The sequence below is a fragment of the Rhamphochromis sp. 'chilingali' genome, assembly GCF_963969265.1.
Source record: "Rhamphochromis sp. 'chilingali' genome assembly, chromosome: 1".
NCBI lineage: Eukaryota > Metazoa > Chordata > Actinopteri > Cichliformes > Cichlidae > Rhamphochromis > Rhamphochromis sp. 'chilingali'.
The window spans coordinates 3,693,338-3,717,139 of record NC_137929.1 but is presented as its reverse complement, the minus strand read 5'-3'; the positions used below and the strand labels follow the sequence as shown (position 1 = coordinate 3,717,139).

General features: G+C 41.0%; 1 protein-coding gene across 1 annotated transcript in view; it reads right to left on the bottom strand.

The window, feature by feature from the left end:
- The window catches only part of LOC308399225 (protein NLRC3-like), a 63,518-nt gene that overhangs the window by 36,461 nt on the left and 3,255 nt on the right, over window positions 1-23,802 (bottom strand). The window contains exons 2-7 of the mRNA XM_080886351.1: window positions 18,050-18,103; window positions 17,391-17,443; window positions 8,566-8,850; window positions 5,940-7,740; window positions 1,156-1,329; window positions 754-927 (exon numbers count right to left, since the gene is read on the bottom strand). Of these exons, the coding sequence (XP_080742477.1) occupies window positions 754-927; window positions 1,156-1,329; window positions 5,940-7,740; window positions 8,566-8,850; window positions 17,391-17,443; window positions 18,050-18,081 (2,519 nt within the window). The 5' untranslated portion in view covers window positions 18,082-18,103. The remainder of the gene's footprint in view (window positions 1-753; window positions 928-1,155; window positions 1,330-5,939; window positions 7,741-8,565; window positions 8,851-17,390; window positions 17,444-18,049; window positions 18,104-23,802) is intronic.

Genomic DNA, 23,802 nt, shown 5'->3' with positions numbered 1-23,802 from the left:
GATGGCCCCGCCCCTCCCTGAGCCTGGTTCTGCCGGAGGTTTCTTCCTGTTAAAAGGGAGTTTTTCCTTCCCACTGTCGCCAAAGTGCTTGTTCATAGGGGGTCATGTGATTGTTGGGTTTTTCTCTGTATTTATGAAGTGCCTTGAGGTGACTTTTGTTGTGATTTGGCGCTATATAAATAACATTGAATTGCATTGTTAGTATCTCAGACAAAATCTCGTCTGTGTTCTGAAGCTTATCTTTGTGTTCTGCAACCCTGGTTTCCACATCATTAAGCCGCGCATTGGCTTTATCCAACTCACCCCTTATTTCCACCAGTTGCGCTTTCGTGTCTTTTCGAAATTCTTTCACCTCTTTCCCAACGTCTCTCAGTTCTTTCAGTATCAGCGTCAAACTTGCTGGGTCAACCTCATCTTCTGTCCCAGAATCCTCGCGGCTAGGAGTGGGAGAGTGGCCTCGGCTAGCCCTATAGGGGCTAACGTTAGCCCCTTCTGTTAGCTGCACATTGCCATCTTCCACGTTTTCAAACGTTAACTTCTTAGCTATTTTGTTCTTTCTGGACATCATTTAAACCCCTTTTTCCTCTTTATGTGCACTTAGATAGTGTATTAATTTACTTGGGGCAGTTTTAATAAGTTTCAGTCGAGAGCTCTCGTACTAGGTGTCCATCCCCACGAGCGCCGGAACCGGAAGCCTTGAATAAAATGTTTAATTGGTTCATTTAAAAAAAACAAAATGTCAATTGATCTGACCTCAGAGTATTTAGTTTACAGTTTAAACTTTGTAGTCCAGCAGACAGAATCTTCACTCCTGAATCCTGCACATTTTTGATACTCAGGTCCAGCTCTGTCAGAGTAGAGGACTGAGAGCTGAGCATTGAGGACACAGCTTCACAGTTTTCCGCTAGAAGTTCACAGACGTTGAGTCTGAAAATGAAAACATGAACAAAGACTGATGTTAAAGTGTAATCAGGGTGCAATAACTAATCTTATATTTTAAGAATCCTTGTTGTTTTATGCTGAGCAGATGTGGTACGAAACAACAGTAAATTGATCAAGTTTACCTCTACTGTTTAAATTGCTGGATTTATTTTCTCAGTTAAAAACAAAACAAAATAAACAAACAAAAGAAAAAAGAATACAAATCGGTCAGACCTCAGAATATTCAGTTTGGCGTGTGGACTCTCCACTGCAGCAGACAGAAGCTTTACTGCTGAAGCCTTCAGGCTGTCGGTACTCAAGTCCAGCTCTCTCAGACTACAGGACTGGGAGCTGACCACTGACAACAAATCTGTACAGCCTTTCTCTGACAGGTTACAGCTGCTCAGCCTGAAAAAAATTACAAGAACAACAAGACAATAATATTTATTATCAAATAAAATCTCTTTATATGTTGAATCTAAGTAATCAAATGTGTACAAATGAGTACACTACAATGCACAATTAAATAAAAAATGTTCAAGAATTTAAGTGTAACAGAAGAAAAATATTTCAAATTAAACACAATTATTCCAATGTATGTAAATGGAAACCAGTGAAGACCAGGTTGATTTAGTGACAGTAGTTCAGTGTCTGCTGGCACAGGCCTGTGAGTACTGCAGTATTACACTTACTACAGTACTGCTGGTCACTTTATTAATTCTAATATGTGTGATTACTGTAAATGTAGTTATAAATAATGTATCACATCCTGGACTCTCATTTCATTTTCTGTCTAAAAGCTGCTTTGGCTCATTCCCCTTTAAAGCCCAGCTCTCCCTAAAGGCCAACTTTATTTTGATTGGATGATTTCATAAAGCACGCTGAAAGGCAGTAGCCAGTTATCATGAGCTCCATCTCCTCAACCTTCTGGTTTAGAAATTATAAGAAACTGTATACCTCATAAAAACCCGTCTTGATCCATGCTCAATCATCCAGGTTAGTAAATCCCAAAAGTTGATTCTGTTCATCTGGACGTAGCGCTTTCAGTGGGAGAAACATTTCGTCACTCATCCAGGTGACTTCGTCAGTCTCAGCTGACTTCTGGTTTCCAACCCTATAAAAAGTACATTTGCATAATGACTGAAACCAGCCCACTGAAGGAACAATAAGGCTGGGAGGTCAGTTCCTTGACCATTAGGTTTGAGTCATTATGCAGATGTACTCTTTATAAGATTGGGGAAAGCTGCAGTCAGCTGAGCCTGAAGAAGTCATCTTGATGAGTGACAAAATGTTTCTCCCGCTGAGAGCGCTACGTCCAGATGAACAGAATCAAACTTTGGGGGCTCATAAAATCATGATTAGAAATCTTCTCAGATGTATTTTTACATTTTAGATCCACAGCAACAAAGTTCACAGCAGGATGTCTCTGTTCAGTAATTATTATGCCCATTACCTGCAAACTGTGAGGTACGCAGGTAATGTCAGGTAAACACTAGCTGTCTGAAACTGTTCCTGTTAAATGTGTGTATAAAGGAAATAAGCTGAAATACAGAGACTGGGTGGATCTGTGCTTTGACTTTGACACCAAAAATTTCTTCCTGTTAAAAGGGAGTTTTTCCTTCCCACTGTCGCCAAAGTGTTTGCTCATAGGGGGTCATATGAATGTTGGGTTTTTCTCTGTATCTATTACTGTATGATCTACTGTACAATATAAAGCGCATTGAGGTGACTGTTGTGATTTGGCGCTATATAAATAAAATTGAATTGAATTGAATTACATCCCATTTCAGGTACCTAGAACCTGAACCTTCTCTGGAAACCTGGGACGCTGGCGGGTTTCTCTTGCTTACCTATCTGCTCATCCTCTTTCTTTCTGCTCGCATGATGATTTCCTGGTTGAGTTTGTAAAGACTTTTGCTCAGGACCTTCTCACTGTGCGGCAACAGTGCTAACCACCGTCCGCTGTATGTTTTTCAGTCATTAAATCAAACCATGAAAGATCAGCTTGCTTCTCGTGATGAACCTGTCTGTTTTCGATTCCACACCAGGGTCTGCCCACTGGAAAGTTCAGGGATAAGGGTGGAGGATACTCACACAAACATAAAAACCCAGATTGCAACTCCAACTCTCTGTTCTAGTTAACCAGACCTTTCAGGCTCTTGTTCAATTAGAACCTCATGGAGTCTGAGTTAGCGAGACAGTTAAACATCCCTCTATGCCCCCTTAATCCGCCCATTCCCACTAAGTCATTAAATAACCGAGTGTCCCCTCACATAACTCAGCGCACAGAGCCTGTCACCCCTGGCAATCACAAGAAAACACTTACCTTTTTTGCTTTTCATGCACCTCACAAACCACTCATACTCGGGTTTCCTTGGCTAGAATTACATAACCCCCACTTAGACTGGTCAGGTCAGAGGGTAATCAGTTAGAGTCTGTTCTGTCATTCAAATTGCCTTGTTTCTGCCCGTCCACCGGAACCTGTGGAACCATCAACCAACACTGAGACTGTTTTAGATCTCTCCTCTGTCCCCACCAAATGTCATGATCTTCAGGAAGTATTTAGCAAAAGTAAAGCGCTTTCACTGCCACCTCACAAACCACAGGACAGCACCATAGAACTACTCTCTGGCTCCACCCGGCCTTCTAGCTGGCTGTATAACCTGCTTAGACCTGAGTGTGCGGCTATGGAAAAGTACATTAAGGAATCCCTCGGTGCAGGCATAATCCAACGATTGTCATCTCAAGTTGGAACTTCTTTTTTGTGGGGAAAAAGGATGGCTCTCTCTGGCCATGCATTTACTTCAGGGGCCTCAGTGATATTACCATCAAGAATAAGTACCTATTACCTCATTAGCTCTGCTTTCAGGCCATTTCACAGCGCCACAGGGTTTACAAAACCCCACCTCCGCAACGCTTACCACTTTTTCCAGATCAATCAGGGAGACAAGTGGAAGACCGTTTTAAACATGCCATTGGGGGACTACGAGTATTTGGTCATGCCGCCTGGGTTAACTAATGCTCCCGCAATGTTTCAAGATTAGTTAACGATGTCCTCCGGGAATTCCTTGACAGGTTCGTATTGGTGTATCTGGATGATATCCTCATTTTTCCCAAAACCTGCGAGGAACATCAGTCTCATGTCCATGCTATTTTTCCAACGTTTGCTGGAGAATAAACCTTATGTCAAAGCAAAAAAGTGTGAATTCCATTCCTCATCAATAACTTTTTTCGGTTACATTTTGGCACGGGGGCAGGTGAAGACTGATCTGGCAAATGTGAAAGCTTTAACAGAGTGGCCTACCCCTTGTACCCATTGTAGATTCAAGAAGCATCTCCAATGGGTTTTGGGAATAGCAAATTTTTATAGACTGTTCATTTTAAACTATAGTCAGGTAGCTGCACCACTCAAGTCTCAGCATGCATCTGGTCCCCCAAAGCTGAAACTGCATTCACCAAACTTAAGTATCTGTTCACCACGGCACCTTTTTGGTTCACCCTGATCACAGTTATCATTGCAAAGGTGGACACATCAGAAATTGGAGCAGGGAGAGGTAAATGATGCCAAGTGAAAGAGAATGCTTTGGGGGGGGGGGGTCATGCTGCTGTCATGGTCTGTGTGAGCGGCGGTGGTTTCCCACTAGACTCTGGTTTCTGCCTTTGGGTGAAGCCTGGTCAGCCTGTCCATTGTCCACACCTGACAGTAATCTACTAGGCTGAATATAACATCAGCACTCCCAATAACTCTCCTAACCTCCTAATCCTCGGATCATCTACTCACCCTTGCAGTTCAGTCACATTTTCCTGGATGCTGGTCTTCTTGATTCACTCACAGCCACATTAATGCCTTTCGTCTCTTAGACTTACTGGACCACTTTGCCTGGATTCAAAGCTAACAAGTACTCACCCAGACCTCACCACCTGCCTTCCCCAAGTTGCTTTCCGACTGCTGACAAGTAAATGGTAAATGGACTGATTCTTATATAGCGTTTTTCTACTCTCCCGGAGTACTCAAAGCGCTCTATACAACATGCCACATCCACCCAATCACACCCATTCTCACAAACACTTTATCTGAACTTAGTGCTTTCTAAGTACATTCACGCACATTCATACTCTGATGGATGCATCGGAGAGCAAGTTGGGGTTAGTATCTTGCCCAAGGATACTTGACATGCAGACTGGAGGAGCCAGGGATCGAACCACCAACCTTCTGATCAGTAGGTCAGATCAGACCAGCTTTACCTCCTGAGCTACAGAAACCCCAAATAAGACATTGAAGATAACCTCGTTCACTTACTGTAACCTCCACCAGTGATCTTTCTGATGCTGCTCTACCTCTGTTACAGTGACTCAGATTACCATCAACCAAGACCCATTTCTGGAAACCTACCACAGAGCCCACTTCATGCTCACAGCTTCAAGTGCTTGACTTCCGCCATAGTTCACAGTTCATGTTAAAAAATTCCAAGTGTCAAGTTCCTGTGTGTAAATAAAGCCTTCACGTCTAGTAATATTCAGTTCCTTCACCTTTGTCTGTATTTTGGGTTCACCATGTTGTTCTGGCCACACCGAGGTAACAGATTTATATTTGAAAAACAGAGAGACATGGGGGATTGCAATAAAGATGAGACACAAACCAGACCTTAAAATAAGAACATCTGAAAACGATGTAGGTGCAGTCTGGTAGCTCAAGTATTTGCTTTAAAAAACAGAGCTAGACTCCTGGTTGTTGGAGACAAGTGAACAACTTGAGGATAATAAACCTGTCAGAGGGGCTGAAGGATCAGAGCTCATGTTCTTATAGGCTGGATCTGGATTGTGCTTTGATTCGAGTTGAAGACAAAAATATTTCAGAAATGCTGACATGTCCTGCTGGAGAGAAATATTTAAAGTATCATGACTATTTTAGTGACTATTTTTTAATTTTTCTAAAGTGGTAGTATTCTTTGAACTGAGCACCTCTGATTTATTTCCCATGATTTTAAGAATGAAGCGATGAGTTCATGTTTACTTACAGAGCTTTGTTGGAGGCTTTGACCACTGGCAGCAGCCTCAGAAGAGCCTCCTCTGAAGCAGAGTATTTCTTCAGGTCAAACACATCCAGATCTTCTTCTGATGACAGTAAGATGAAGACCAGAGCTGACCACTGAGCAGGAGACAGTTTACCTGTGGAGAGACTTCCTGATCTCAGGGACTGTTGGATCTCCTCCACTAGAGAACGATCATCCAGTTCATTCAGACAGTGGATCAGATTGATGCTTTTCTCTGCAGACAGATTCTCACTGAGCTTCCACTTGATGTACTGGACTGTTTCCTGATTGGTCTGTGAGCTACTTCCTGTCTGTGTCAGCAGACCTCGTAGGAGAGCCTGATTGGTCTGCAGTGAAAGACCCAGGAGGAAGCGGAGGAACAAGTCCAGGTGTCCATTTGGACTCTGTAAGGCCTTGTTCACAGCACTCTGGTGGAGAGATGGTTTAAACCACAGCATAAACTGGAAAGGCCACCAAGAGCCTCTTGTTTGTTGTTTTTCCAGCAGATTGAGTCCAGAGTTGATGAAGGTCAGATGGACATGAAGAGCAGCCAGAAACTCCTGAACACTCAGATGGATGAAGCAGAACACCTTGTCCTGGTACAGTCCTCTCTCCTCTTTAAAGATCTGTGTGAACACTCCTGAGTACACTGAGGCTGCTCTGATATCGATGCCACACTCTGTCAGGTCTGATTCATAGAAGATCAGGTTTCCTTTCTGCAGCTGATCAAAAGCCAGTTTTCCCAGAGACTCAATCATCTTCCTGCTCTCTGGACTCCAGTGTGGATCTGTTGCACGTCCTCTATTATACTTGACCTTCTTCACTTTGGCCTGAACCACCAGGAAGTGGATGTACATCTCAGTCAGGGTGTTGGGCAGCTGTCCTCCCTCTCTGGTTTCCAGCACATCCTCCAGAACTGTAGCAGTGATCCAGCAGAAGACTGGGATGTGGCACATGATGTGGAGGCTTCGAGCTTTCTTGATGTGGGAGATGATCCTGCTGGCCTGCTCCTCATCTCTGAATCGGTTCCTGAAGTACTCCTCCTTCTGTGGGTCAGTGAACCCCCTGACCTCTGTCACCCTGTGAACATACTCAGGGGGGATCTGGTCTGCTGCTGCAGGTCGTGTGGTTATCCAGACGTGAGCATAGGGAAGAAGCGTCCCCCTGATCAGGCTTGTGAGAAGTACATCAACTGTGGTGGGCATCGTAATATCAGTCACACTCTTAGTGTTGTTGAAGTCCAGAGGACCTCGACACTCATCCAGACCATCAAAGATGAACACAACCTGGAAGTCTTCAAAGCTGCAGATTCCTGCTTCTTTGGTTTCAGTAAAGAAGTGATGAACAAGTCCCACCAAGCTGAACTTTTCCTCTTTCAGCACATTCAGCTCTCTGAAAGTGAATGGAAATATGAACTGGATGTCCTGGTTGGCTTTGTCTTCAGCCCAGTCCAGGCTGTATTTCTGTGTTAAGACTGTTTTCCCAATGCCAGCCACTCCCTTTGTCAGCACTGTTCTGATCAGGTCCTGTCTTTTGGGTGAGTCTTTAAAGATGTCTTCATGTCTGATTGTTGTTTCAGGTCTGTGTGGTTTCCTGGATGCTGTTTCAATCTGTCTGACCTCATGTTCATCATTGACCTCTGCAGTCCCTCCCTCTGTGATGTAGAGCTCTGTGTAGATCTGATTCAGAAGGGTTGGGTTTCCTGCTTTAGCGATGCCCTCAAACACACACTGGAACTTCTTCTTTAAGAGAGACTTGAGTTTAGGCTGACACTTCTGAAGAGCATCTGAATCAAAAAAAGGAAAAAAAGAAGGAAAAATACAAATCTGGTCTGAAGGAGCTATGTGATGTACTTTGGCCTTTATTTAACCTATCAAGTTTTTAATATACTCATTCTACCAGAAATCAAAAAGGGGCTTCAGGAATTCCTAAATGTATTTCCTGAAAAAAGCCACGTTAAATGTTTTGAACCTCCACATCTGCATTGCTTTGCAGCTTTTCATATGTACCTGATGCCAACATGTGCAGGCTAAACAGGTTTCTGCTTTCTGTGCCTCTTCTCCAAACTTTGTAACCAAAAATAACAACATTGAAGTGTCATAATGTTCCCCACTGCTATGTTATTTAAAGAAGCATCTGAGAGAGATTCAGTAATTCACATTTAATTCTTGTCGTAATTTACAATGGCAAAAGATAATGTAAACCCTTTCTGGCCACAATTTGCTTTATTATATGTAAATGTGGCATTTTTTTCATTAAACATTTAAGTCAAATGACCGATGCTTAAAGAGTGTCCTCTTGTTAGAGAAACACTCTGACTTTTCTTTTTTAAGGCAATCAGTTTGCATGGTTTTTAAAAGTAAAGAACACTTTAATTAAATACAGCTCACATTAGATCTAAGTAGTTTCACACGTTTATGACGATCATCAAAATTCCTCCATGTAGTTTAGAAAATACATTTGCAGGCATGTAACAAATCCAAACATTCGTCGTAGAATGACGTTCTTGCCCTCTCCTTTTTCTTACAATGAATTCTGAGGTTTCACTTTCACATCTCAACAAACTGCAAGGTGACCATTTTTATTCATGGTATCTGATGCATGACCTCACCTTGTTGAGCAGATGGATCAGAGTTCAAACGCAGCTGAGAGAAAAGAGAAGGATCTTTGATCTGAAGATGCTTGATTGTTATCTTGCATGCTTTGTCTCCTTTTTTCCTCACTGTGTCGATCAAGCTGCGTGCCTTGTCTGCTCTGAGTGGGTTCCCCTCCAGTATCGATTCTTCCTCCAACTTATTTAAGATACCATCACTTACAAGGGCCTCAAGGAGCAGTTTAAGGATTTCTATTGTTACCCTCCAGACAAAGGCTGACCGTACCCTGGCAAGCTCCTCCTCTACAGGAAGAAGAAAGAGACATAAACATGCTTCTCAGTCGAAATCATGTGAAAAATACAGTGGAACCCCGACTTACGAATACCCCATTTAACAAAAAATTCAAGTTACGAAGGCAATGAACGGCAATATTTCTGCCAATGGTACGGCAAAATGCCGGTGTAACGAAATCCGCTGGCTCTGATTGGCTGAGCCTACAATGCCCACAAGGCCTTCGAATCATGTGACAACCCCTTTGCTTCCGTACTCGTGCTTCGCTGTTCCACTTGAACGACATATTGTTGTTCTAGTTAGCAATTAGCCTATCGTTCAGCATCATCTCACTCAAAAGGTGCAATGGCTGTTTCGACTTAAGAAAATTTTCGACTTACGAAAGACCCTCGGGAACGGATTAATTTCGTAAGTCGGGGTTCCACTGTATTTTAACTTTGTTCAATTAACACTTCAACATCTCATCAACAAATACTAAATTTTAGGGTGTGTAGGGTTAAAATGATGCCAGCTTAAAATGAAACCGAAGAAAAAATTGAAACTGAAAAATAATGAAAAATATGAAAAACAAAATCTTGTCATTCATATCCTGCATTCCAGATTAAGTTTAAAATAAGAACGAGTGCAAGTACGAACGTGAGAATTATGTATATTGTAATAGGTATATTGTACCTAAATGATAGTATATTGTACAAACATGAAAAGTATATTGTTAGAACTATATCTAATATTGTTAGAACAATAGTATACTATAATAATAAACTTTTCACGTTATAATGTGACATAGCTCTATTTTTCTTTTGCCTGGGTGGCGGCTCTACGCTTCCGTACTACGCTTCTGTATCCAACACTTTTCAATGTGGCCTCACAAAATTATTATGACTACAACAACCATGAAAAGAGTTGGATGGACATTGCTACTCAATCACAGCTGCCTGGTCAATGTTTTTCATTAGTAATTTAGCAAAGTTGATGGTGTGTGTGTCTGTAAGACAGAGAGAGGGAGAGCGAGGGACAGATTTTGTATGATAAGCTTCATGTTATGAATGCACAGTTTGAGCACTCGGGTCGCATCAGAGCATCAGGCCATATAGTGTGAGACCCTGCATCGTGACCTATGAACTTCTAACCTCTGCGATTTAATTGTACAGTTTGAGCAGGAGCTGAATAACGCGACTGAAAAAAAAAAATCGCACAGTGTTTGCCCAGCTTAATGCAGACTGTTTAAACTAAACAAGCTGCTGTTTCACATAATAAACCCTGTCACGCGTAGTATTGCCTTCTGTTTTAACAGTTAAAGCAGTAGAGACAAGCTGTTTGCATGTGCGTGGAACTCTAGCGTCATTAACCATGCTAGCTGTTAGCTTATAGCTCACGCTAGCTAACCAGCGAGCAGTTAAAAGGACAGCTGAAGCTGCACAAAATACCCACAAACTTATCTCACTACAATGTAGCGCCGAAAATATGACTCGCAGCTCAAGCTCGACACAGCGTCTGTAACATAAGACTGACATCCAGCTAACCACAGCTAAAAGATATTTAGAGAAAACTTACAGTTTCCTCAGGTTACATGAACTGAGTTGTTTCACGCTGAAAAGTTGGTTTGTTTTGGCTCTCACTGAAGACATAGCTTCTCTTTTGTGCTGCTTTTACCCAATGGTATCTTTTGCGAGTGTGGACGCGTCATCTGTTTGCTCCTTAAATGCTTTTCTTCTTTTATTGATTTTTATGCTGATTTTTTCCCTTTTTTCCGTATGAGCTTACCTGCGATAGTTTCTGGACACTTATAGATCATTAGGACTAAAGTGTTCTTAACAGAAACAGCAACATTTTTATAGTTACCTTATCCTCAGCGCTCCGTGTGTCTGTGGCCTAGACACAGCTGAAGCCTGATTACAGTGTCTGGGCACCGAACAGCCCCAATAGCCTGGAAAGGTGCTAACCGCTAGGCTAACTAGCAACAAGATGCCTTCCCTCTCCACAGATGACTACCACAGCCTCCTGCAGAAGATTGCAGTACTGGAGACAAAAATTCATCGCTTAGAAGTAAACGTGGAGGTAAATGGACTGTGTGGAAATGAAACAACCTTGCCTTTGATTCAAAACAATGGCGATGAGCAAGCTAGTACACAGCTAAGGAGCACAGATAACATGACCAAGAAAGTAGACTGTGCATTATTATAAATCCTCAAGTGATAATCCCCCCTTGGACTGTCTTGGTGCAAAACCAAGACATAAATCATGTCTCCTGGAAGGCGGAGGACGTATCACGGGCAGAGCACAGCGAGCTGAAATCTCTGAAACCGACTGGCCTTCACTTCCTACGAGACAGAGAAGCTCTTCTACCCCTGTATACGAGAGGAAACAGGACTGGACAACCGTGAATAGGAAGGTTAACAACAAACCTCCAAAACAACTGAATGTGAAACTGCACAACAGATTTGCTCCACTATCAAAGGACCCTGGATCTATATCGGACAACCATCCATCTAAAAGCAGCAAAGTAAGGTCTGAAAATCTGTTGAAAAGTAAAAGACCACAGGGAAAGCTAAAGGCTAGGCCTGAAACTCTGATTGTGGGTGACTCTGCCGTAAAGGATGTACAAAGGATGTGCGGTAAGAACACTAAAGTCCTCTGCTTTCCTAACGATATGGTCAACAACCTGAAGGAGAGAATTCTTCAAATTGCAGATGAATATCCAACTGTGACAAACATTGTTCTGCATACAGGGTCAAACGATGTGTCCAAACAACAGTCGGAGGTTCTGAAACGGGACTTTACTGGATTATTAAATACTGTAAACTCTCTGAATGCAGCTGTATTCATCAGTGGACCTGTACCGCCGGTCAGAGGAGGAGACGAGAGATTCAGCAGGTTGTTTACACTAAATAAATGGCTTATATCAGCATGTACTGACCACTCGGTGCATTTTATCAACAACTTTAATATTTTTTGGGAACGCAGGCATCTGTTTAAAGCAAATGGATTTAATTTTAACAAGTCAGGGGTGAAACTGTTCACCTCCAACTTGTTTTATTCCATACGTCATCCATATGTGCTTGGTGCCAAGGCTGAGATAAACGAGGAGTTATCTCATAAAGAGGAACAAACAGTACTCCAAGAACAGACAAAGCCCAGCAGAAACCTTGAGGAGGAGCTCCATCTGCCCCCACCCGGGAAGAGCCTCAGAAAGGAGAGACATCTGAGGCAAGAAGAGGGGTCCCTATTTGCCTCCAACTCTCTCAACAACACCAACGACCAGGACCAGGGACCACGACCTTCCCCAGTCCCCCAAACCCCTGACAGGCCATCACCCTCCTCCCCCTCCCTTTCTCCCTCCTCCCCACACCTGAAATTCACTGAGGAGATGATGGAGCGAGTCAATGCTGGGCTCAGATCTACCCCCCGGCCCAATCCCTTTTTGTCCCCCATAAACCCCCCACCAGAGCGGCCAAAGGTTCGCCATCGAGCCCCGCCCTCATCAGAGCAATCGAAGTCACATTGCCCAGCCTCGCCCCCCTTAGTTCCTCCTTACCACCTTCACGCTCTGTCTCCACAGTCTGATGTGTTTAGGGTCCGGGCTGCGAGGATTATGGCAGTGGTGACTTTTCCCAGGAGAAGCTGGGACCCTGTTTACTAGAAGGTTTTAAAATCTCTGTACTTTTAGGTGACAGAAGGAGACATGTGGCCTGGTCAAAACACAGAGAGCTGCACTCTAAAAGATCTTTAAACATAGTAAACATACCTTGTGTGCCACAGACTGCTCCCAAACACGAGGGGACAAGTAATACCTCTAAAACACTTAAGTTGGCTTTATTAAACGTTAGATCTTTAGCTGGGAAAACATTTTTAATTAATGATTTAATCACTGAGCACAGCCTTGATTTTATGTTTTTAACTGAAACTTGGTTGGACCAAAGTAACAGTGGAGCTGTTCTCATCGAGACGACCCCTCCTAACTACAGTTTTATCAGTGAGGCCAGGGTGAGCAGGAGAGGAGGAGGGGTTGCTGTCTTATTTAATGAATCATTTCAATGTAAGCAGCTATCTCCTGGAAGTTTTCAGTCTTTTGAATATGTGGCTTTACAGCTGAAGGCCCCATCCAAAGTTGTGTTTCTTAATGTTTACAGGCCTCCCAAATACTGCACAGACTTTTTTAATGACCTCAGTGAACTGCTGTCTGTGATCTGTGTTGATTTTGACTGTGTAATTATTGTTGGGGATTTTAACATTCATGTGGACAACCCTCAGGACAAAGGGACTAAAGACCTGAGTAACACTCTGGGCAACTTTGGGCTGACTCAGCATGTAACAGAGGCCACACATAATAGAGGACACACTCTTGACCTACTGATCTCCAAAGGCCTGAGCATTTCAAAGGTTACTGTGTCTGATGTGGGCCTGTCTGATCATTACTGTGTTTTCTTTGAAAGTAAAATCTCAGCCCACACAAATATATCAACAACAGTGATCACAAAACGGTGTATAACTGAACACAGTAGTGCAATTTTTAACCGGGTCTTCCCATTAACACCTGACCTGTCCAGAGGGTCAGTCAATGAGCTCGTCAATAGCTTCAATGCTAACATGTTAAATGTAATGGACACTATTGCTCCCATTAAGGTGAAGGTTATCTCTGGAAGGAAAAAGTCTCCATGGAGAAACTCCACACTGGTGAAAAATGAAAAAAGAGAGTGTAGGAAAGCTGAGCGCAGATGGAGAAAAACAAACCTCCAGGTTCATTATGACATTTATAAAGAGAAACTTCACAATTATAATTTACAACTGAGGAATGCAAGGAGGTCCTACTTCTCTGACATCATCACTAAAAACAGCCATAATGCTCGGGTCTTATTTTCTACAGTTGACAGGCTAACAAACCCTCCTGTGTCAGTGGCAGCTGAACTTCATTCGACCATGGCCTGCAATGACTTTGCCAAATTCTTCACAGAAAAAATCCAAAAAATTAGACAAGCAATTGGTACATCAACAGCAGATCCAGGATATGTACTGTGTCCACCAAAAAACTGTTTAAACACCATGAAACAGTTTCAACCTATTAACAGCAAAGACCTGGAGGACATCTTAGGTCAACTGAACTCCTCCTCCTGCTGTTTAGATGTCCTGCCAACAAGTTTTTTCAAAAAGGTCTCAAAGACTTTAGAGTCAGACCTATTACAGATCGTCAACTTTTCTTTATTATCAGGTGTGTTTCCAGAATCACTAAAAACTGCTGTAATCAAACCTATACTGAAAAAGGACAATCTTGACAAGACACAAATGAACAACTACAGGCCGATCTCAAATCTCCCGTTTTTAAGTAAGATCATTGAAAAAGCAGTTTCTCAACAGCTCAGTTACTTCTTAAAACAGAATAACTGCTACGATGCCTTCCAGTCAGGTTTTAGACAGAACCACAGCACTGAAACCGCTCTGACCAAAGTGTTTAATGACATATGTCTGAATACAGACAGTGGAAAAATGTCAGTCCTAGTTTTACTGGATCTCAGTGCAGCATTTGATACAGTTGACCACAACATATTACTCAAACGACTGGAGAACTGGGCAGGTCTTTCAGGAACTGTACTAAACTGGTTCAAAACATACTTAGAAAACAGGAAATACTTTGTATCAATAGGTAACTTCACATCTGAGCAGACAAGTATCACATGTGGAGTTCCCCAAGGTTCCATCTTGGGACCCTTTCTGTTTAACATTTACATGCTCCCACTGGCACAGATTATAAAGAACAACAAAATAAACTGTCGTAGCTATGCAGATGACACACAAATATATATCACAATGTCACCAGGAGACCAAGGCCCCGTACAATTTTCTCCAGCTAAACAAAAACAAAACTGAGGTAATAGTCTTTGGCGCCAAAGAAAAACGATTACAGGTCACCAGAGAACTTCAATCTATACATCTAAAAACCACAAACCAGGCGAGAAATTTGGGTGTAGTGATGGATGCAGACCTAAACTTAGAAAAACACATTAAGACAATAACAAAGTCAGCTTACTATCACCTCAAGAATATTTCAAGGATAAAAGATCTGATGTCTCAACAGGACCTGGAAAAACTAGTCCATGCATTCATCTTTAGTAGGCTTGATTACTGTAACAGCATCTTTACAGGTCTACCTAAAAAATCAGTCAGACAACTACAGCTCATTCAGAACTCTGCTGCTCGAGTCCTCACTAAGACCAAAAAAGTGGACCACATCAGTCCACATCAGAGATATTATATTCAGTCCTGTGGATAGTTATATACTTAAAAATATATTATCCTCTCTGGTTACTCTGGTATAAATGACTCTGAATCACTTTATGGTAAATAACACACTATTGGCAAAAATAAAAAACTGTGAAAGAATTCCAGATGACAAGTCTGTAGTTCGACATACAAGTGACGACCTTTGACCTTCATCAGTTTTTATTTAATTGTGTCAGAGAAACTCAAACGTGCTCTTCATGCAGCTGAGTACATTCAGTGTTTAAAACGGAAGCTGTGCAGGTCTGAGATCAGCAGCTTTGTGAAACACCAAGCTGAGGTCCTGTTAATGCTGATATATAGTGACACAGTTACATTTCAATTTAATTCAATTTTATTCATATAGCGCCAAATCACAACAACAGTCACCTGAAGGTGCTTTATATTGTACAGTAGATCGTACAATAACAGATACAGAGAAAAACCCAACATTCATATGATACAGGGGTGATTAATCCTTTTGACTTTGTTTTTATCAATAAAACAGCTGCAGCTTTCACTACAGCACATGTGGTGCTTTAACCTTTGCACTGTTTGCATCAGTTCATTCTGCAGTTAACATGTGAACATGTTGGATGATCTGTCTGCTGTCACTGGGTGGTGTTGAGGTCTGAATCTGAGGGCAGCTCCTGTAATCACAAAGAGAACTGAACCATCACAAACTGAAATATAAAGTTTATCTCAAATCTGAAATAGAGCTGATCCTTCTGTCCTCACACACCCAGGATCTGAAGTTCTTCTCTTACATTTCTTTAGTTCTTCAGCTCTGCTCACATACGAGCTGTTTATTTCTTAAAGCCGTATATACCAACAGATTTTCCAATATAATGTTAACCTTTGAGTTGTTGGTGCTTTGTGAATGTGAATCTGCATACATGAGCAGACGGAGCAGGTTTCAGTCCTGGTTCAGTCTGCTGCTGCACCGTGGTCACCAACATACAGAGGTATCATAACAAATATTAATGCTTTTTTCCCTCTCAAAGGATGTAAGCTGTACTGCACGTGTAACTTTGTGAACTTACCTCAATAAGAATGATTCAGACTGTTTTATTTAACCTGAATATTTGAAACAAACTTAGTAAAAACAATACACAGAGTCAGTGCTAAAAATGTAATCCGAGGAAAAATGAAACACACATTTTAACTTAAGCTGCCAAGCAGAAGTATTTGGTTTGAGTACATAAATATTAGGCTTTGCTATTTAATCTGTAATTAATGATTAATGAGGGGTTACTGAAGTGCAAGCCTTTTTTAAAATATGTGTTAATATCCTTACAGATGTGGCAAAAGAGTGAAAACATGCTGCTGTTTGCACATATTGAATAATCAGCTCTGCACAGGAGCTGCAGCAGAGTGCAGCCTGTTGCTCTTACAGTGTAATACTCATAATAAAAGTACAGTAACTGTGGTTAGTTACTGACTGAGCAGCCCGGTGCGTTTCTGTTCATTTCGTTCACCTGCACGGGTTAGCTAAACAAACTTTACAAAACAAGTTTTGCCGATAGCCGAGTGCCCATCTTAGCTAGCTAGCTAAGGATGTTAGCTACAGATTAGCTTACAAACACCTTTCACTTACCAAAAATATTGTGGCGGCTCTCAGGTCCTTCTGTCAGGCAGACACTGAAGAACACCTGAGTCTGTCAGTTTGAAACAGTCGGTAAACGCTGGACCTCCTCTCAGCGTCCCCGCTCTATGTGCCGTTCAGAGATACGCAAGTTTCTTCATGACTGCGGCTGCTGCAGATATTAGGTCGTCCATGATTTCTACAGTCACTGGTCAGCAATATAATGTGCGCAAACATATGTGGCTCATATATGTGGCTCTGAAGCCCCGCCCCTCAAGCGCACCCTCAGATGCCGAAGCAGTGCCAACTAATTGAAGCTGAAAAAATAACTGTACGTGGAAAAAAAACGATGTAAGTGTGAAAACCACATGAACAGTGAGTTTTTTCTTTAAATTTCTATATTTATGTTTTTTCACTATCATTTCACTTTCAATACATTTGTTTCAGTTTCAATATTTCTTCAGTTTCATTTTAAGGTGGCATCGTTTTAACCTCATATGTGGGTTCAAAGTACAAAAAAGTCCAGTTGTTTCTCTGCCAAACTCCTTAGACTGGAAGTTCTCATGTTATATTAATGTCCCACAGAAAGATTAAGGCAAAGATTAGGACAGGTTACAACTCGTGAATTTCATGTACTTGTCACAGTTACAAAAAAGAATCTGCCTGAAGTCTATACATCCATACGTCTCATCATACAAAGCACTGATCTCCTACCTGCTGATGGAGCTGCTTTGGCTGGCTGTTCTTTAGGTTCTTCCATCATCTTTCTATAAAAACACGAGAAGATGATTTTACCAAAAGAAACAGTGAACACAGTCTGGGTGTCACATCATATGAATTTGTGTCATGGTTTAGTGTACGGGCCACAAACACTGAAACTGATCTATGTGAAAGAACACATCGACGACATGTGAATGTAGTGATAACCTCATCATAATAGAGGTTTTTACTTTTTCACATATTTGTTCAGTATAATGATTAAATAATCTGACAATACAAACCTAAAATACTTTGTTCCCTGTCTGCGACTTTGTGCGTCTCTGCTGTTAGTGCTTAAAGGAAGTTTTAAACTTAAAATCCTTCCCCACATATGTGACTGTGGTCTCTGGGGCCATTATCCTGAAACACTGGGGCTCAGCCCTGAAAGCTTTGCTATCTTCACCTGATAACAGCAGCTGTTTAAAGTTACTGAGTTTGACAGGGAAGTGAATGTAAATGTGAGACACTGTGTGCTCACAGCTAAAGGCTGCAGTCAGCTGTGTCAGAGCGTCCAATGATCCTTTAATAAACACTCAGAGCTCCATGTTGATGAAGCTGTCATGTGTGAGCTTGTGAGGCTCCTTTAAACTGGCTCTGCTCTGTCAGATGCTCACCTCTTCTTCACTGTCTCTGCTGCACTCTTCATCTCCTCCTCTCTCTCTGCTGTCCTGTTTAAAAAAACAAACAAATCAGCGTTAGCCAATCAAACTCTGTGCAGATGCTGCAGCTACAGCTGATATGTCATTCAGCTGTTCATCAATCAGCTTCTGCTGCTGTTTATTCGGCTCTTACTCTGAACACGTGCAGATCTAGGAAGATTTTCTTGGGGTGTCAAAATCAAAGCGTTTGTTTTTTCAAACACACGTGCAGGTGTTTATATCACATATGGTTTAAATGATTCAAATGCAGTAAGTATACATGTTTCATATATCGTCTATAACTGAATTATGTTCTGTAGCCTACATAATGAAACACTTTAGTTGCATAAAACGTGAATTTTGATTTTATGTACTGTATATGTCACAGCATCGCAGTGTGGATGTGGAGAAGAGAGGACCCAAACGCAGGCCTCACAGGTGGTGAAGGCTGGTGTTTATGACAGAATGACAGAGCCTGAGATGGATGACTGACTGGAAGACCAGCTGAACAGAAACGACACATGTGGGACTGACAAAGACACTGAACTGGAGGACACTCAGGACTTACACAGGCTAATGATAATGATCAGGGTTCATATGCCTTTTTCAGGGTCAAATTCAAGCACTTCTTAAACACTTTCAAGGTCCCCTTTCAAACTTTTCCAGCACATCCCTCCCTCACCGCCAAAAAAAAATGCATGTTTCAATTCACATCACCTCAGTAAGACCATGTGAAAGTTAAGACAAATCATCCTAGGTGAACTTAAACACCTTTGTTCCCTTTTTGTTAAGAAATAGAAAAACACTCCACACAAAAATACTGCAAAAGGAAACTGTCGCCTTATATACAGAGTGTATAAACTCAAAATGCACATGTCACTTAAAAATTAAGATGTGAACAAATCAACTTGTTAGATATTCTTCTCCTGTTGAAAAAACCCCCAAAAAGAAATAAATAAGTCTTCTCATCAGATATTGATGCTTCTTTCCTGTGTGACAGAAAATAGGAGACAGATGTTTGTTTGTTTTTTAAGTTAATTCCCAATAAATCTGTTTTACTGCTAACTACATTGCTGTCTGTATTATTGCTGAAGTCCTAAACGATCACCTTTAAAGTAGAGCTGGGCGATATGAGATTTTTTCATATCACGATATGTTTTTTCATTTCAGGCGATAACGATATCTATCACGATATAAGCCAAATAACTATATTTGTAAGATTTAAATGTGCCGTTGCTCACAAGTAAAATGTGAAATAATCAGCAGCTTGTTTTTATTTAAATATTTATTTCCCATAATAAGTTCAACAGGGTAGATGTACTTAAGGAACATGAGACTTTTTCAGATAAATAAAGGCAAATATTGCAAACTACACAAAAGGCAGCCGCTAAAGCGTTTAAGTTTCAAAATAGAACAAACAAAACAGACTAAACTGTCGATTCCACTTAGAAACAAAATATTAATTCTAAAAATAAATCTTAGTTTGTTTTACAGAAGAACAGACAAAACTGACTAACTTTTGTCAATATCAAATAAACTGAGAACTAAAAGGAAATTCTCAATCTCTCCTTGTTGTATAGCTGAGCTTTTCAAACAGTTTTAACAGTTACTTTAGTCTGACAAAAGCCGAATGACGAATTAGCGCTTCCAGTCAGAGACTGAGGCTACGTCCACACGTACACGGGTATTTTTGAAAACGGAGATTTTCCGTTTTCTTTTTAAAAAATAATCCCGTCCACACATAAAGGCAGAAATGAAGGAAAACGCTGCTATGAACATGCCAAAGCAGCAGGTGGCGCTAGATTCCTAACCGTGCAGAAATGTTGGCCAATCAGAAGTCTAGAAGCCTCGGTGGGAAAAAGTAAACAAAGCTGGGGCATAGAAGCAGAACCGAGTCGTATGTGTGGAGGGACAGTAACTGTGTGTATATGTAAGCATTTAAACACTGCAGAGAGTAGAATTAACAGTATTGTAGAAATTCATTTCACCGAAACAATAACGTGGCGCAGTGTGACGCATGCACCAGTTTATTGTATTTCCAGACTTGCTTTCGGCACAATTTACAGTGCACGCTACTCTGTTTTTTGTCAGACTTGAAATAGCCGAAATACCTTCACACTACGGAGCTTCTATGGCTCTTCCGTTCGACAATCTCTCCGGCATTGGAACCATCATCTGTTTTCTCTTCGGTCACGCTCGGTTGATTTTTCTAGTCGGCACACTCATTTCCTCCATTACCCGCTGGCTGCTTCCCAAACAAACACACGTGCGGCTTGGCACTTGTGCTGTACGTAACAAGTCACGTGACGTGACGCTGCGGCTGTGATTGGTTCGGCTCTGCGCTACTTAGTTTGGATTGGCTGACCTTTTTTTTTTTTTTTTTTTTTAAGAGGACAAGAGCGGCGAGGTCTATCGCGATAGTTTAATTTTTCTATCGAGAAAAAGTTATATCGCGATACATATCGTTATCATTCTATCGCCCAGCTCTACCTAGAAACCAGGTCAATATGTCTGTGGGTTCAGTCATCCAGGTCATGTGATCTAAGGAGCTTGGAGAGAAAAGAGACGTCTTTAAGTTTCTGGAAGACGTTTCGTCTGAGAAGCTTCTTCAGCTCTAAAACCAAACGGTGGAGAGTCCCAGATATTTAAACCTGAGAGGAAAAGAGACGCTCACCATTGATCATGTGATGAGTCACATGATCAATGGTGGGCCAACAATATAACAACAATGTAAACACTTATTTCAAGGAGGAAACTGAGAGCCTTTGCACCAGGAGCACAAACATCAGCTCCAGCAATGATCCACTGATGTGTTTTTATTCCATGTATGAATGTTGTTATTGACAGAGATGACGTTTGTGTGTCAGTGATGCAGTGACTGTTGTTGTTACCTGTACAGGCTGGTTAGACTCTATGAAACAGATCATACAGATCTCTGCATGTTAGAAGAGACTATTAAAGGTCATGAATGAGACAAAGGCAGGGAGGCGTCCTTTACAGCTAAACAGCAGAGTGAGAGAACAGCCAGCACCTCTACATTTATCACATTATACAGCACATGTATGATACTGACAGGGATGAGAAGAATTTAGTGATTCTGATCCCATCATTGATATTACTTATTGATTCTCAGTAGCTCTGCTCTGACAGTCACCACCATCACTGAGCAGCATATCAAAGACATTTGTGCACATTAACTGCATGTTGTGGCTCAAATGTTTGTGCATGTTGGAGGCATTTCCTCTTTGTTGTGATCAGTGTTGGTCATTACTCAAAACAGTCATTATTACACATATTACACAGAACACTTTGATTAAAAGTAATGGAGTACGTTACTTCATTACTCCTCATAACATTACTTTGATGTTAAAATGAACAAATGAGCATGTAACAACATAAAGCTGAGGTACAGCCCCACACACCAACACAGATCCTGATGAGGTCACGTGATGTTTCTCTGAGTGTTTATGAACACAAATCAAAGATGAAACAGCACAAAGACACTTCAAAGTGATTCTACTGTAGAAACATGAACAGGTAGAAACCTGCAGCCTGACTGCTCATCACTTTGTTACCTGTTCAAGTTCAGCAGCAGCAGCTCACTTTATCATTGTGAAAACAAAAATGTCAAAAACCATTGCTATTCTCTATAAAACAAAGCATGTCCTGAACAAAAAATCATTATACACACTAGGGCTGGGCCATATTATACCGTTCACGGTAATACCGGTATAATGTTAGGCAACGATAGGAAAATGAAATATCGCGATAGAATGGGAGTAAAACGCGCATGCGCAGTGCCTTTGTTTTCATACGCACATGGCCGATTGTTGAGTGAAACAGATGAACCAGAATTGGTTTGTAAAAATGGTGCAACTTCAGTGATGTGGAACTGGTTTGGTGTTTGTCCGTCAGATACACGACAAAGCACATTTTTTTGCAGAACATGCAAGCGGCCGTCGTTATTGTCGTATTTGTCGGACTAAGATGCTCTTAAATCTGGGAGTAATCTGGGTCCTAAACTCCGTGTGCTTCAGGTCAAACAACACTGCAGCATCACTGAGAGTTAAAAACTGTCTAAATTCTTTCATCTTTAATAAAACGATCAGCATTGCTGCATTACCAGGTGTAACTATGAAGTTTAACTTCCAGGCATCCATGAAAACTAAAGTTATTACATTTAACGGAGTTAGAAGTTAGCAGGAAGCTAGCGGAAGTTAGCTCGCTAGTTTCGCTAGTTACCTAAGCATGATATAGCATGTTCTGACTGAGAGATTTCTGAAAAAAATCAAACGTACAGCTCTGCTATCACTTCCAACATAAATGAAGACAGGAAACTAAACAGCAGTGACGTTTGTAGGGTTACTGAAGTTGGGCTAGCTGGTATATAATGATGTGCTACGTGATCACTAGCGACACAGCTATGTTAGCATAACATAAACAGTGAAGCTGGAGGACGAACACTAACACTTTTCCACTTATAAAAGTTAACGTGAAGGTTCCTGATAGTTAGAGACAAATGCAATCGCATGGCAGGATGCTGTAAACGGACCAAACTTCAGTCAGGAGAACAACTGAGATAATCCATCCACAATATGAGGTTAGTCATTAATATACTGCAACAACATGGGAATAGAGCAGCTGCCAGAGAATTCAACATTAATGAATCAATGGTACAGAAGTGGAGGAAGCAAGAAGAATGAGTTTAATAAAGTTTGATTTATCTGACTGCTTTGTTTCGCTTAATGTGCCTTATAATCCTGTGCACCTTATGGTCCGAAAAATATGTACTGCACACTGCAGTTTAATGCTGCAAAGCACCTCTTTTTAACTTCAGTGGATATTATACATGGTTATGCTCAGGATATGTCAGCCCATTTCTACTGGAAATGCCTTTTGGTTAAACTTTCAGCAAGGAATTTGCATTTGCACTGTTACATTTTTATAAAGCTTTAATGTACATAAAAACCAGCTTCTTGTTTAAGTGAAAATAAATGGAAGGTTGTCTTTTTGCGCTAGTAATGTTGTGGAGTTGTATTTTGTCTCGCATCAATTATATCGTCGGTTATATCGTTATCGCAAATTTTCAAATATATATCGTGATAAATATTTTTGGCCATATCGCCCTGCTCTAATACACACTTTATTGTACTCTGTTGCTTCCATATATGACTTACCTTCTGGAGATATGGGGTAATGCATATAAAACGAACACTCTTCATATGTTCAAGTTACAAAAAAGAGCTATAAGAATTATAAACCAATCAAACTATATAGAACCAACTAACATTTTGTTTATTAATCTGAATACCCTGAAATTTTATGATTTAGTTGAATATAAAATGGCACAGATAATGTATAAAGCACAAAATAACTTGCTTTGCCCCAGTACTCAGAGGCGGTTCAAAGTCAGAGAGAGTCAACATGACTTAAGGGGAAGAGATTTCTTTAAAAAAAACAAGATAAGGACAAATATAAAGCAGAGATGTGTTTCTGTTAGAGGAGGTAACCTGTGGAATAGTTATGACAGTGATTTAAAAAGGTGTAGTTCATTTTCCTTGTTTAAAAACATGTTTAAAAATAGAGTATTAGAAAAATATATAAATCAAGAATGAAAAGAGCAAAAAAAAAAAAAAACAACCTCTTGATTCTTTTACTTTGATGTAGTTACTTAACTAAGGTGGAAAGTTTTTTTTTTTCTTGTTTGTTTGGTTTTTGCTTTGTTTTCT